General features: G+C 35.0%; 1 protein-coding gene across 3 annotated transcripts; it reads left to right on the top strand.

The window, feature by feature from the left end:
* Positions 1 to 5072: 5072 nt before the first annotated feature.
* Positions 5073 to 14866, top strand: LOC132053158 (protein DNA-DAMAGE INDUCIBLE 1). Of its 3 annotated transcripts, none has more exons than XM_059445042.1 (16): positions 5073 to 5164; positions 6502 to 6534; positions 7477 to 7610; positions 7764 to 7872; positions 8494 to 8610; positions 9234 to 9299; positions 10496 to 10558; positions 10858 to 10902; positions 10998 to 11059; positions 12262 to 12355; positions 12986 to 13078; positions 13178 to 13247; positions 13331 to 13401; positions 14022 to 14073; positions 14329 to 14354; positions 14491 to 14866. In XM_059445042.1, the coding sequence occupies exons 1-16, from the start codon at positions 5099 to 5101 to the stop codon at positions 14617 to 14619; spliced, it is 1230 nt and encodes a 409-aa protein (XP_059301025.1). In that variant the 5' UTR covers positions 5073 to 5098; the 3' UTR covers positions 14620 to 14866. The 3 variants fall into 3 exon arrangements, with proteins under 3 accessions (XP_059301025.1, XP_059301026.1, XP_059301027.1); XM_059445043.1 differs by having other exon boundaries at positions 14022 to 14069; positions 14328 to 14354; XM_059445044.1 differs by having other exon boundaries at positions 14022 to 14064.
* The last annotated feature ends 361 nt before the right edge of the window (positions 14867 to 15227 follow it).

A 15227-nucleotide genomic window follows, 5' to 3' on the forward strand; every position in this document is an offset into this window, starting at 1 on the left:
CCTTAAAAAAGTTAATCTAAAATAATTTGGAGTCGTTTGGTTGAGGAATTAAATTATTCCGGAATTATAATTCTGATATTTTGGACTAATTTATTCCACACGAGAGGTGGAATAAATAAATTTCAAATTTGATGAAATAAGGGGGTATATTCAAAATTAAGTCTGGAATTAAATTTATACCGTGTTTGATATCCTGTAACTTTATGTTACACCCCGAAAAATTTCGTGTTACCAAGATTATAGATGGCTTAGTATGAGCTCAAGGGAGAGCAAAGTTATACAAGGATCAGGGATGAAAATTATATGATCTGAGTATAAGAATATATATATATATATATATATATATATATATATATATGACATTTGGAGACCGTATGGAGTAAATCAGTTAACAAGTTACTTGATGAATAGCCCTCGTAACCGTAAGTTAAGGTGGGGCCCACATGTCAGGATTTTATAAAGGACATATGATAAGTGATATGAGTAGTACATGGGAAGTTGAACAAATCTTAAGAAGGATCCTTAAGCCAAATGTGGGCATAAGCCCTCCAAAAGGATGATTTAAAGATACGTTTTCGGATTATCTAAATTGGAGAGGCCAAAACGCTATTATAAGTTTGGAATTTGGAAACACACCAAAAATTAAAGTTGTAGATAATTGAAAGAGATTTCCAACCATAGGTCGTGGGCCCTCATAGGATATCGGTATCAAAAATTATGGCCATTTTATGATAAAGACTCCAAGCTGCCAAATGACTTCTGCAGGTCCCACTTGAGAAGGTCGGTGGAACCGACTTATGAGGGGTATAAATACCCCATTAACTCCATTTTTTCAGCATTCTTACATTCTCAATAGTCATTGAAACTTTTCAACACAACCCCCAAATATTTATAGCCTATTAAATCAAGAATTTAACAAGATTACACCAAACTAGTCCATGAAAGGTGATTGTTCTTGCTTCTACTTGATGTTGTGGTAAGTTTGGTCTTGAAGAAAGTTGGTGTGGCTGAATTTTTTCAATTATAAGGTATGTTATTCATCCTATCTCTTATGTTGAGTTGATTTGAAGGTTTAACAAGTCTTAAAAGTGAAAATAGTTATGGAGGAAAGGTCATAAAGTGTCGTGTTGTAGTTGTTGTGTATATGGACTGTTTTGAGCATGTTGTGGCTGGGCTTATTTACATGTATAGAGATGGTATCTAATGTTGTTGGTGTGTTGATGAGATTATGCTCCTTGATTAGGAAGAAAAGAAGTGTATATTGTTGTTGTATGTTGAAAAACATCGTGTGGGATGTTTTATAGAATATATTGGTATTGATAATATTGTTGTTGATGTTGGTATTGTTGTTGCTGTTGTTGGTTGCTAGATTGTGATTTCGGGCTAGGCATATAAATAGAGGAGATGCTGCCCGAATTTTGGCAGATTCTAAAGGAGTTTGGTTTAAGGACTTGAGATAGGCATATGACAATAAGTCTAACGGTGGTATAATTTCTCTTGAGTGTAGATTTGCAAGTTCGGGAGAATAAGCGTTAATTCGTAGGAGATCAATTAGGTATGTTAAGGCTCGTCCTTTTCTTTCAAAGGCATGATCCTTATGGCACGATTTCATAAATGCTTCCATAACTTCTTTGTTTTCAAAAGATAGAAGTTTATGACTCCAAGGCATGATTTCTTTCCCGATAATCCATAAATGTTTTTCAAAATGCTTGTATTTTCCAAACCAGAGATTTATGATTCTGTGAGCTCTTATGATAACAGCGATGAACATGTTTTTATGATGATAATGATGATGTCAAAGATGAGAATACTTTCTATGATGATTATGATGATGATGATTTTATGGTTAAAAGTCTCAAGTTATGAGATCAATGCTTTTATGAGATTATTGAGCTTATTTCATGATTTTCTCGATTTTATTCATTGTTGTTGGTCTCACCTTATAATAATTGTTCCTTTAAGGTGAGATAGAGCGATGATGATTATTCCATAATATAATCGGAGGTTACAGACCTTACATCACTCCGCTAAAGTAGTAGCTTTTATTTGAGCTCCCATGCATGCTATGAGTATAATATATGTATATAGCTATTTTGTGACATTACCGAGTTCTGTTATTTCATTTTTGCTTATGCATTGCACTCTTTCTCATTCTTGGTGTGTGTATATATATATAAGGCACAGTTGACAGGGGTGACGCTGTGGCCTTTGTTGTGATGTATATATATATAAGGCACGGTTGACGGGGGGGGTATTTGTGCCTTTGTTGTGATATATATATATATATATAAGGCACGGTTGGGGGTACGCTGTGGCCTTTGTTTGTGACGTGTGTATATATATATATATATATATATATATATATATACGCAGGACGGGGGGCGTGTGGCCTTTGTTGTGATGTATATATATAAGGCACAGTTGACAAGGAGTGACGCTGTGGCCTTTGTTGTGATGTGTATATATATAAGGCACAGTTGACAGGGGGTGACTCTGTGGCCTTTGTTGTGATGTGTATATATATATATATATATAAGGCATAGTTGACAGCCGTACTGATTCATTTATCTTGCCCGTTTGTTGACATGTCTCAAATGTCTTCCAAGATTTTATGTACATGTTGATTTCATGCCTTGCATACTCAGTACACTATTCGTACTGACCCCCTTTCTTCGGGTCGCGTTTCATGCCACGCAGGTGTATACAGATGAGTAGAAGACATTGGCTATAGGATGTTCCCGTGCTATTCGCCGGATTGGCGAGCTCCATCTCGATTCGGAGTGTTGCCGAGTCGAGTACTTATGTTATGGTATCTCGTGTATGTTAGAGACTTTTGCGTACGCTTTCTGTGGATAGTGTGTCGAGATGTCGACAGTTGTGTAAAGCGACCATATAGGTCGATGTGTTTTTATGTTTTATTTTTAAAGATTTTATTGTTACTAAAGGTTTTCTTTGAATTAACGATAAGGGAGAAGTCCCTGATTTGACGAAAGAGTTTTATTGAAAAGTTTTTTTTTTTTTTTTTTTTTAAAGCGTCATTTCGTAGATTAAAGGTTCACAAAAAGTTATGACTCTTGGATGGAATAGTAGTATGGCACTCAGCCGAGTAGGGTCTTGGGTGTCAGTCGCGGCCCTCCGATTTGAGTCGTGACACTTTATATTGTCAACCAAACGCGGTATAAATTTAATCTCAATTCTTGAGACATTCGACCTTATCCCGCGTACGAAGACTCATAATGTTTCACAAAATTGAGAAGGTAGTTAATTCTTTTTGTCAAAGTTGCTCGGGTCACAATCCTAATTTCAATTTATAGTAGTAAGTAAATTCTTAATTCATGTACCCAAGCCTAAAACATCAATTATTATAGATTGGATGGATTATCATTTACAAGTCCATTAATATAAGTCGTATTTAACAATTATTCCCTTCATTTCAATTTATTTGTCTTAGTTTGATTCAGCACAGTTTAAAAATAAAGAAAATTGTTAAGGCTTGTGGTCTTAAACTAAAAATGTGCTTAAGGTACTAATACGTTTTTTGAATCTTGTGGTCTTAAATATGTCATGTAGAATTTTTCGGTGTAAAGAGTTGCTAAATATAAAAAAAAATGACATTTTTTAAAACAAATTAAAAAGAAAGTAACACAAACAAATTGAAACGGAGCACGTACTTGGTCCCTCTTATAGGATCAAATCAATGGCCGATTATTTAAAAGTTTGATTGAAGTTCTTATCAAAAAACCAACCGAGCTTGATCGATTTCTCCAATTTTTTTTTTTAATCGTTTAAAAGGTCCAATCAATTATATTAAAATATTTGTGTGAAATATTTAAACTACCGAGCTAGGTTGATTTTTTTTATGGTTCAGACATGTAAATGAGATGTATGGATGCCTTAGTGCATAAGTGTGAGAGGTTAGCTATGGAGGGGTTCAGGAGATGTAGAGGTAGGCCGAAAAAGTATTGGAGTGAGATGATTAGACAAGATACGGCGCAAATCCAGCTTACCGAGGACATGACTTAGATAGAAGGGTATGGAGACACGAATTATGGTAGAAGATTAGTAGGTAGTCGAGTGTGATTAGTAGGTAGTCGAGCGTTGTCTTACTTATCCTTTCATACTATTAGTCATAGTATTACTCGTCTTTTCTTGTCCTTCAATTTGTGCTACAATACCTTATTTTTTGCACTTCTATTATGAGACATTTAATCATGCTTTTTATAGAGTTTTGCCATGACCTTTTATACTGCTTTGAATTACTTGTCTTCATGCCGAATCTACTAAAAACAACCTCACTACCTGTCAAAATAGACCCTTCCCCAAACCCAACTATGTGGGATTACACTCGGTATGTTGTTGTTGTTGGTTGTTGCCGCAAAAAAGATCGATCGACTTTATTTAAAAAAAAAAATTAAATTTGAAATTAGACTGAATGAGTTGGTCAGTTTTCCGATCGATCTGAAAGTGGGTCATTTTTTGTCGTGCTTTAATAGTATATTTGGATAGTCACAATTAATTTTTAAGTTTATTCTGTTAGTTGGACCAAAAGTGCTCCACTTTAACAAATTTAATTTAAGAAAGTAAAGATACTCAAAGTTAAATTTGAAGAAGCTACATATGTCTCTTGAGTCGAGGGTCTTTCGAAACAGCCTCCTTATCTTTCAAGGTGAGAGTAAAATCTGCGTACACTCTACTCTCCCCAATTCTCACATTGTGCAATTCCGACGGATATGTTGTTGTTGTTGTTGAGTTCATTAAAGTAAGGACAAGTCGATGAGCATGTTTGAATAGACTTATAATAAGCATAAGCTTATTGTTGACGTATTTTTATTATTTTTATTTTACTTAACAATAATGGTTAAAACATCTTTTTATCTTGACTCAAACATCGTAGAAATGCTTAAAAGCGCTTAAAATTAGTACAAAAGTTAGCCTCTACTATTCCATTGTAAATGTAAATTCCAACAATTTTCTTATCGTCTCATTGCATCGTCAACTTAGTTATTACTATCATTTAAGCTTCTAGAATATTCCCAATTTCTTCGTCTATAAGAAACGTCTCATTGCCGGAAAACTCATTTTCAAATAAAACGAATCGATGAAGATCACTGTAATGACAACTGATGAACAAATCGTCACTCTCGATGTCGATCCTGATGAATCTGTAATTATTATTATTCTCCTTCTTTTATTTATTTATTTATTTGTTTATATTTGTTTTATTGTGATTCACTCTGTCTTAATTTATTTATGTTGTCCGAATTTCGAGATTCAAATGAGTTTTTCTTTCTATGTTAGTTAATTATTGTGATTTAACAATTTATGTGATACTTTTTTCTTTTCAGTCGGTCAAAGAAGAATGATAATTTTTTATATTTAATAATAATTCAACTTTAAATTTAATTTTTTATGTTTAATGAAATAATTTCTAGCAGCACAAAAAACAAGTTTCAAAAAGTCTTCATTTCTAGTTACACTGTAATAATTATTATTCTCCTTCTTTTATTTATTTATTTATTTGTTTATTTGTTTTAACTGCTCACTCTGTCTCAATTTATGTGTCCGAATTTCGAGATTCAAATGAGTTTTTCTTTCTATGTTAGTTAATTATTGTGATTCATACTTCCTCTGTCACAATTTATATTATACTCTTTTCTTTTTAGTCGGTTGGTCAAAGAAGAATGATAAGTTTTTATATTTAATAATAATTCAACTTTAAATTTAATTTTTTACGTTTAATGAAATAATTTCTAGCAGCACAAACAACAAGTTTCAAAAAGTCTTCATTTTTAGTTACTCTGTAATAATTATTATTCTCCTTATTTATTCGTTTCAACTACTCACTCTGCCCCAATTCATGTGACACATTTCGGATTTCGAGATACAAACGGAGTTTTTCTTTGACCATGATTTTTAGTATATCGGTCAATTATTGTGACTCATAGTACGCCCTCTGTTCACTTTTTCTTATTTCGCTTCTCGAGTCAAACTACATAGAGTTTGACCAACATTTTAAGATCTTATTTTTTCATTATATTAATATGAGAAAAGAAAAATGTGGGAGGTGGGACATATCCGTTGAATTAGTTAGAGGTGCGCGCAAGCTTGCTGGACACCACGGTTATAAAAATTATAATTTATAGTATTTTTCGTATAGTTTTTTAAAATCTTAATTTTAATTTTAAATATTGAATTGATCTAATTTAATTTAACTTTGAAGATTAGCCAAATCGACTCTCGAGAAGCGAAATATGACAAGTAAAAGTGAACGGAGGGAGTAATTTTTTCGTAGTTTTCAAATATGTGAATTTTATCTCAAAAAACGTAAAAGTTCATTGTCTGAATACACAGTCAAAATTAAAAGCTTGGACTCTCGAAATCTGAACCGTGCCACATAAATTGGGATAGAGGGAGTATTTGTTTATAGTGAGTTTAAAACCCTATATTTGTTGATGATACCTTTGGATCGTAACATTTTGTTTGTTACAATGTGCACAACAGGTAGAGAACCTGAAAGCTCTACTGGAAGTTGAGGTTAGTTGGAAAGTCTTCATGGTTTCATTTCATATGTGCGATTATGGGTATATTTATGTTAGTTGTAATAGACATAAACTTAACTAAATAGTCTGGTGCACACAGCATACTGCATTTGCAAGTCCAGGGAAAGGCCGCACCCCGAGGGGTGTGATGTAGACAACCTATTTAATGCAAGCATTAGTGGCTACTTCCACGGCTTGGACCCATGACCTGTAGGTCACATGTGGACAACTTTAACGTTGCTCCAAGGCTCCTCGTCTAGGTAAAAAAAAGAAACTAAAAAGTTGAAAGTTCGATAGAGAAAACATTATTTTGAAGTTCAAAATTTGAGCAGCAAATGAATTTGAATTCTCCAAACTCGGGAAAGCTGTATGCTATGATATAATAAATGGAATGGTGTCAAACAATCTGGAATATGGGAACATATAATCTTATTAGAGAAGGCGAAGCTCCCCTGCTATGGGCATCGTCCGGGGAAGGACCGGACCATATTGGGTCTTATGTATGAAACATTACCTTGCATTTCAATACAGAAAACATTGTGTCGAAGTTCAACTTTGAGTAGCGGATGAACTTGAATTTCAAAACTTGGGAAAGTTGTATGCTATAATAATATAGTAAATGGAATGGTGTCAAACTATTTTGAATATTGGAACATATTATCTTATTAGAAAAGGCTAAGCTCCCGCTATGGGCATGGTCCGGGGAAGGGCCGGGCCATATTGGGTCTTACGTATGCTAGCTTACCTTGCATTGCTGCAAGAGGTTGTTTCCGCTGCTTGAAACTGTGACCTCATAGTCACATGGTAGCAACTTTTATAGTTGTGCCAAGGCTCCCCTCAAAACATATAAACTTTTAGCTGTGATATCAATTGTGATGGACACACAGTTAGCACTTACTTTTAATATGGGTGTTGTGTATATATGTTGGACGAGCAGACACAAGTGCCTCTGCAGCAACAACAGCTTCTGTACAATGGGAGAGAAATGAGGAATTCTGATAAACTGAGTGCACTGGGAGTTGGTGATGGAGATTTGGTGATGATGGTGTCTAGTGCAGGAACCTTGTCTAGGTGTGTTTTCTGCTCATGTCACTTGGGTTATGTTTCATTATTCTATTGGCTGTTTATTGGTCCATGTTGTTACCCTTCCCCTTTGCTCAGCCGCATCCTGCAAATACATCTTGTCCTTCGTTTTTTGCTAACAATTAAATAAATGCATTTCAGTGCACCTGCAAATGACTTGAGCTTCAAACAGGATGGATCTGCAGTAAATCCTTCCGCTTTCCAACAACACTTGCGAAATGATTCAAATTTGATGGCCCAGCTTTTTCAGGTGGAGCAAGTTAGCCATTTCCTTTCCTTTTTGGTTTTTGACCTTTTCGAACTCTGTCTCTCAGCAGAGGCACGGGAAACAAATAGAAGTTGGCTTAAACAATATAAGAAAGAATTGAAGTTCCAAAAGCATTTTGGATTTGTGCAAGATTGCTATTTTCAACACATGTAGTTGCTCAGAGATTTTGAACTAGTTATCATCAGTACATTTCCAATTTGGTGAATTAGTAAAACAAAAACTGCCCCTACATATCACTTCATCACGATCTTATTGGTACGATGAAGGATTAGTTATACTTTGAAAAGAAGTTTCATAATTATTTGGTGGATTCCTCCCATACTTTGTAATTTTGTTGGATCGATCTGATCTTAAAATGATTGCTAATTATGACTTACCTCGTGATCTTACATGCGCAATGAAGGATTAATTAGCTTCTGAGAGCAAAGTTTCATATGCTTCTGATGGATTCCTCTTATACTGTGTGATTTTTTTTTGGTTCAATCTGATGTGAACATGATTGTTATTAATTTTGTTCTCATCTTCTCCACCTTTGTGGTTGGTTTGTGATCAATTCATAACACAGAGGTCCCATGAGCCTGTATATGATGTTTGAACTTGCAGAACGATCCTGAGTTAGCACAAGCTGTCCTTGGGAATGACCTAAATAGGCTGCAAGAGCTTCTACGTTTGCGTCATCAGCATAAATCAGAGCTACGGCGTCGTCAAGACGAGGAGATGGTCAGGAGCTTCTATTGCTAAGTTGCTATCATTTCTTGTATATATTTTAATGTACTTGTCGTCCACGATCTTGAGTGTCCCATTATTGGTTGCTTTATAAACTTCTCGCTAAAAGATGCCTAGGAACTAAAAGCTAGTGATCTGTTGTAAAGACAAGTAGAATTTTGAAATTCCCTTATGCCGCAATTTTTAATCATTTATTCTGTTTGCTCCATTGAGGATCTTGTGTTTTCTTTTTATGGGCAAGGTCATGGTTCATGCAATTTCTACTAAGAATGTGACTTTACGGAATTGCCAGAGGCTTTTGAAGGTGTTATGTGAAGCTATATGGCCAGCTTTTACAAAATGTTTTTGCCATCTGAAGCTTTGCCCCTAGCATGTATGAAATAGGCAGAGTTGCTCAAGATTTTTTAACCATTTAATCTAAAGTTTTCTAATTTTAACTTTCTATAAATATCTGAGTGGTAAATTTTTTCGTTTCCTTTGGTGGGACATGCCCACCTAGGCACATATTAAGCGGGTTCGATAAAGAAGATTCATATAGCCGGCCCAACTAATTTAGGAATGAGGCGTAGTTGATTGATTGATATTCACTGACTAATATATATTATGTTGAATCATAGGCACTGCTGTATGCTGATCCATTCGATGTCGAGGCACAAAGGAAAATTGAAGAGGCAATTCGCCAGGTTAGTGGCACATCAATCTATATTGTCCTTAATGTTTATATATAAAAATATCTTTTTCTTCCATTATATTCTTTGTCGACAATAACATTGATAGAAACTGGACAATGTTTTTGAAACTGAAGTGTACTGGTCAATTTTCCTGAGGCTCTATCAAGTTACTAGCACAGTAGGTCCTTCGCTTGCGTTCTTTAATTTCAATATGGTTATTTTAGCTTGAATGGACCATAAATAGCCGTGCTTGTTCTCGCTCCTTGTATTTTCTGGGAAAATGAATTAGCTTCTATTTCAGCACGATTTACCACTGGAATATATGAACGTGATGGCAAATGTCTGAAAGAGGTTAAATTCTTCACTAGGACATTATAATTTGATCAAATATTGATTTGACTATGTTAAATAGCTTTTACACTGAGGCACACTAATTACCAACTAATGACGTTAAATAAGTATTGTATCCCTTCCTATGGAGGCAAATCTATGATTTCTGAAATATGGGTTCACCACTAAAAAAAAAAAAAAAAAAAAAAAAAAAAAATAGAGGGAAAAAATGTATTAAGTGGGGTTTGATCTTAGACCTCTAGGTAAATAACTCAACCTTCAACCAAGTGCACGACTTAGCTTTTTTGTAGCATGGCTTCCAGCAGATAGTATTAAACTAATTTTAGAAAATATATACATAATATACCTAGTTTTACGGAGAGTCCATGTGTTCACGTCCCCATTTTTTGCACCTAAAATCGCCCCTGCCTTCGTACGAGGGTCTTTATAACAGCTCCAGTATGCTGAATATTGATATATGCTTCATTCGACCATTCTACAAATCATCAGTAGCCTTTGCTTGTTTTTATTGACAAAGTCTGCGGAACTTGTAGTTGATTTGATTGATTGATATATGTAGAAGGTTCATATAGACAAGATTCACGTAGCTGATTCCAACTAATTTGGGATTGGACCTAATTGATTGATTAATTGCTAGAGTATGTGGAATTTGTCCTGGATCATCCTTACTCTCTTTGCAGATTCTGTTGCAGTAAAATGGCATAATCATAAAATCTTGCCAAATAATTCTGTCTACTGTATAATAGTTTTCTCTTTTATTGTGTGATGTCTTTACCAAAAAGAGAAAATTTTCCAATATACAATGGAAATTGGGTCTAGTTGTGTTAGAGCTTTTCCATGTTTTAATTATTTTCCAGAAAGGAATTGAAGAAAACTGGGAAGCTGCATTGGAACACAATCCTGAAGCTTTTGGAACTGTGGTATGTAATACTCCCTCTGTCCCAAAAAGATTGTCCTCCTTTCCTTTTTAGTCTGTCCCAAAAAGATTGTCCCCTTTCTATATTTAGAAATAATTTAACTTTATGAGATGATTTACAGCCACACAAATATCTAAGGCTTGTTTTGGACCACACATTTCAAAAGTCTTCCTTTATTTCTTAAACTTTGTGCGAAGTCAAAACAGGACAATCTTTTTGGGACGGAGGGAGTACTACCTTATGTCTTTCAAAGATTCTCTGTGGTTTTGATGTAGCTGGGTTAACTTTTTGGCTTATTTCAGGTTATGTTATATGTTGACATGGAAGTAAATGGCCATCCTCTAAAGGTAGGGATTTTGCTTTTGATTTGGATGTGTTCCATCTTCTTGGTACATCTTGTTACATTTGGCTGAGTGGGATATTTTCTTTCTCTTTGGTTTAGGCTTTTGTGGATAGTGGAGCTCAGTCAACAATTATATCTAAAACCTGTGCAGAACGTTGTGGGTATGACTTATGAGGCTGTGCTGTGTTGTTGATAGTACTCCCTCCGTCCCAATTTATGCGGCACATTTTCCTTTTTAGTCTGTGCTTATAAGAAAGTCACCTTTCTATAATTAGACTACTTAACTTTAAAAATCCCCTTTTACCTTCAATGAAATGATTTATAAATACACAAATATCCAAGGTTTGTTTTAGACCACAAATTTCAAAAGTTATCTTTTCTTTCTTAAGCTTTGTGCCTGGTCAAATGGTGTCACATAAATTGGGACGGAGGGAGTAGCATGTTTGATCGTTGTAATATTTTGTTAGCATAGTTGATTATTAAATAGCAAGCACATATATTGATGAGTAGTTTCAGTTAGAGATATATTTTTACCTTATTAAACATATGTCAGAGACAAGAAGAGTTCCTCTGTTTTTTTAATTAATTTTTTTATTGAGGTATATTGTTGAACAAGTTATATTCTAGAACGACTGAAGAATAACAATAGATAGATTAAGAATTCAATGTGAAGTATAGAAGCACAACATGCAAAATCTTCAACTCCTGCTGTAGACTGTTTGGCACTAAGATTGCATGCTTTTCATCGACATGTTATGGTGCCTCAAGGCTATTCCGGGAATCTTTTAGTTCTTAACGATCATATCTGCTCTCTTTTAAGTGTGAACCACACCTATATTATAGTGTTATCTTATCATATCCGTTTTCTAATTCATAAGATTTCAGAACTATCTTTAATATCTCTAAATAAGCCAGGAGGCATTCATTAGCTTGATGACGGGGTTGAGTGAATAACTAATAAGTAAAAGTTTAGGATAGCCTCATTATCGGCCGAGTTTCAAACTGTATGCCACTTGCCCTTGGGGATTTCTTGGTTATCAAAAGCAGTAAAAGTTTATAGGGCGATACATTAGTCAGTTTGACATACAGGATTTTGGTTTTATTTACTGTAGAATAATGTCCTTGTGCCGAGGGTCTACCAGAAACAGCCTCTCTACCTCCCAAGGTAGGGGTAAGGTCAGTGTACACTCTACCCTCCCCAGACCCCACTTTGTAGGATTTCACTGAGTATGTTGTTATTGTTGTTGTTTACTGTAGAATAATGTAGAATCAAATGTATCAGGTGTTTGTTGCTGCTTATTCTTTTCCAGGAATAAACTAGCCCTGGTTTGTGAACTAATACTGCTGACCCCTTCTCTTGCAGATTGTTGAGGTTATTAGATACACGCTACAAGGGCATTGCTCGTGGAGTTGGTCAAACAGAGATACTAGGTCGTATTCATGTTGCTCCAATCAAGGTTTGTTGCTTCCTTGGAGCTTATGGGCTACTTTGCAGTCTTGTGTCTGTAATTAAGTGCATTGACAGTATACATTAGATGCAGCTGTTCCTTACCATAAATTGTAGTTGCACTGTTCTACCAATGAGTTCTTTCTATTTTTTCATGCACTGCCCGTGCTCGGAAATTAAATAGATTGCTGCGTGATTAAATTTCTGCTGCTGTCAAATGCTTTTCATATTCAATAGTGTATTATGATCTGGATTACTGTACTATCTCTTAGTAGTGTTCAATTTTTGATCTGGATTACTAATGCTAATTATCCTGTGTATGCTTAGCAGTCTAAAACTTCAATAGGCTACACGCCAAATTTATGCACAACTTATAGCTATAACTAATATTCAAATAGTTAATAATCTGTCAGTTGTAACTAGTAAGTAGTTTTAGCTTATTGGCTATTTGCTTTAAATCAATTTTTCTGATGACTTGTCCAGTAATCAGTTGGTGATAGTTACTTGTTCTACTCATAATACATAAGGATTAAGTTGTATAACCAGGCACATAAGGATATGCTGCCTTCAGAATGATAAGTTCCAAGGAGATGCCCTTCTAACATGTTTCACTTCAATTTGTTACTCTTAACTATGGCAGATTGGGAAAATATTTTACCCTTGTTCTTTTGTGGTGCTGGATTCTCCCAATATGGAATTTCTCTTTGGACTTGATATGCTTCGCAAACACCAGGTTGACTTTCTTGCGCTGCTTGTAACATCTTTTTCTTTTCCGTTTTTATCTTTTCTTTTCAATACATCTTTACAAGCTGATGGTAATGAGCTTTTGCAGTGCATGATTGATCTGAAGGATAATGTTCTGAGAGTTGGTGGAGGGGAAGTTGCTGTACCATTTCTACATGGTTGGTGATGCTATTGGTTACCTTGGTACTGGATAGTACTACCTTTCAGCTTTAACTAAGTTTTGTGTAATTCAAAATTTCAGAGAAGGACATTCCCGGTCATTTTCTTGATGAGGAGAGGCACGCCAAGGAGGCTTCGAGCTCAGGAGCCCAGGTAAAAGCATTTTGGTTTAAGTATAGTGATCTTTTCCGGACTCAAAATTATGATTTCCCTTTTTCATTTCTCTGGAAGTAGGTACTGGGGATAAGAGTGGGGCTTTACTTTTTGCTGCGTGTAGTTTAGTGTGAGCAAATAATCAAAAAGTTGGACCTATTTCAGCTTCAAAATAGGTCAAGTGCTAATGTCATACAAATTTGAGTGCACTTGTGGTGATATGCACTCTCCACCATAAAAGATAAAGTTGATTATGAAATCATTGATGAAATGGTTGGGATTGGCCTCTTTCTTTTTACAATTATGACATTCTTGATGATATTTTCTTGTTTTCTATCCTGCAATTTCTGAATCTTTAAGATCGTGCAGCCTATCATGATCTGTTTTAGCATTGTTTTCCTCTAAATACTCAGATCAGAAACTTTTGACCTTCTACGAGCAGTGCTGCTTCCTTGAGTTTCTTTTTTTTTTTTTTTTTTTTATTGTTTTCCTCTAAATACTCAGATCAGAAACTTTTGACCTTCTACGAGCAGTGCTGCTTCCTTGAGTTTCTTTTTTTTTTTTTTTTTTTTTTGAACAAGTAGCAGTGACTAAACTTGGTTCTTTTTTATGCTGTACAGGCAACATCTGGAGCAGCAGAGAAGACTGACCCTACAAAAGGAGGTCCTTCTGGTTAGCTTCAACCTCCAAATACTAGTTGTGAAATACCAGCTAGATCCATTTCAACTTTGTCGGTGATGTGTAACTGTTCCGCCTCACCCAAGGAGGATTCAGATTCCTTGCAATAATTTGCTTAATCTAGGAAGAATCATCAAGATGACTTTTTTTTTTTTTTTTAAGTATACTTTTGGTTGTTCCTACAGCTATCTTTATTTTCTCTCTTCTGAATTTCATTTACTTATAGTTGAACCTTGTCTTGATCCACAGGAAGTGCCCGTGGGAACGTGACACAGGTAAAATTATAGATTAATTTGTTCCTTGGCTGCCTGCGTAAATTTTGTTATTCTTTTGTGAATAAATATGAATATCGAGTAGACAAATCTTCTACAGTCTGTTATTTCAAATCTGGAATCGATATTTTATCTGCAGGGACCAGAATTTGAAGCCAAAGTTGCAAAGCTTATTGAGTTGGGGTTTGGAAGGGAGGCAGTAATACAAGCTCTGAAGTTTTTTGATGGTAACGAAGAACAAGCAGCCGGATATCTATTTGGGGGATGATCATCCCTTTCCTGTCATAGGATTACGATTTGTGTACTCACAACATTTTTTTGGATTAAGCAATGACTGCTTACTGCATTCAAATTTGTCTTTGAAATTATATTGTTGGTCACACAAACTTAACCTTGCTTTCCTGCTGATGGATTCGGCAGGGAGTGGAATTCAAGATGAATTATTTGGTTGTGGTTGGTTGGTTGTTATATTAAGCTTAATGCATGAAAGAAAATTAGCTTTATTTTCAAGTTTACCTGCGATTCAGTCACTGTAATCTCAGCATTCAGTCATGTTTTTCATTTTTGTACTTCCAAGACTATAATTTTTATCACAAAATTGCACACCTCGCCATTAGACACACCTTTTTTTTTTTTTGCCCCAATGATCTTCCTTGTTTCTCTTTTTCTTTCTCCTTTTCATTTCTGATGAATAGATTTTTCATAGCTTTCTACTGTTAAAGAGCTGGTCTCAATTTATGTATCTGAATTGTGAGTAAGTGTGGAAGTGGTGTAATCTAAACCAATATTGAAGTTCAAAGTTATGCAACTCAGTTTTACCCTAAGATCAACTTCTAAATTCTCGTAGAGGATGGAAAACCAAAAGAGAGAGGTTTT

This window comes from Lycium ferocissimum, chromosome 4, assembly GCF_029784015.1.
Source record: "Lycium ferocissimum isolate CSIRO_LF1 chromosome 4, AGI_CSIRO_Lferr_CH_V1, whole genome shotgun sequence".
In the NCBI taxonomy this organism is placed as follows: Eukaryota; Viridiplantae; Streptophyta; class Magnoliopsida; order Solanales; family Solanaceae; genus Lycium; species Lycium ferocissimum.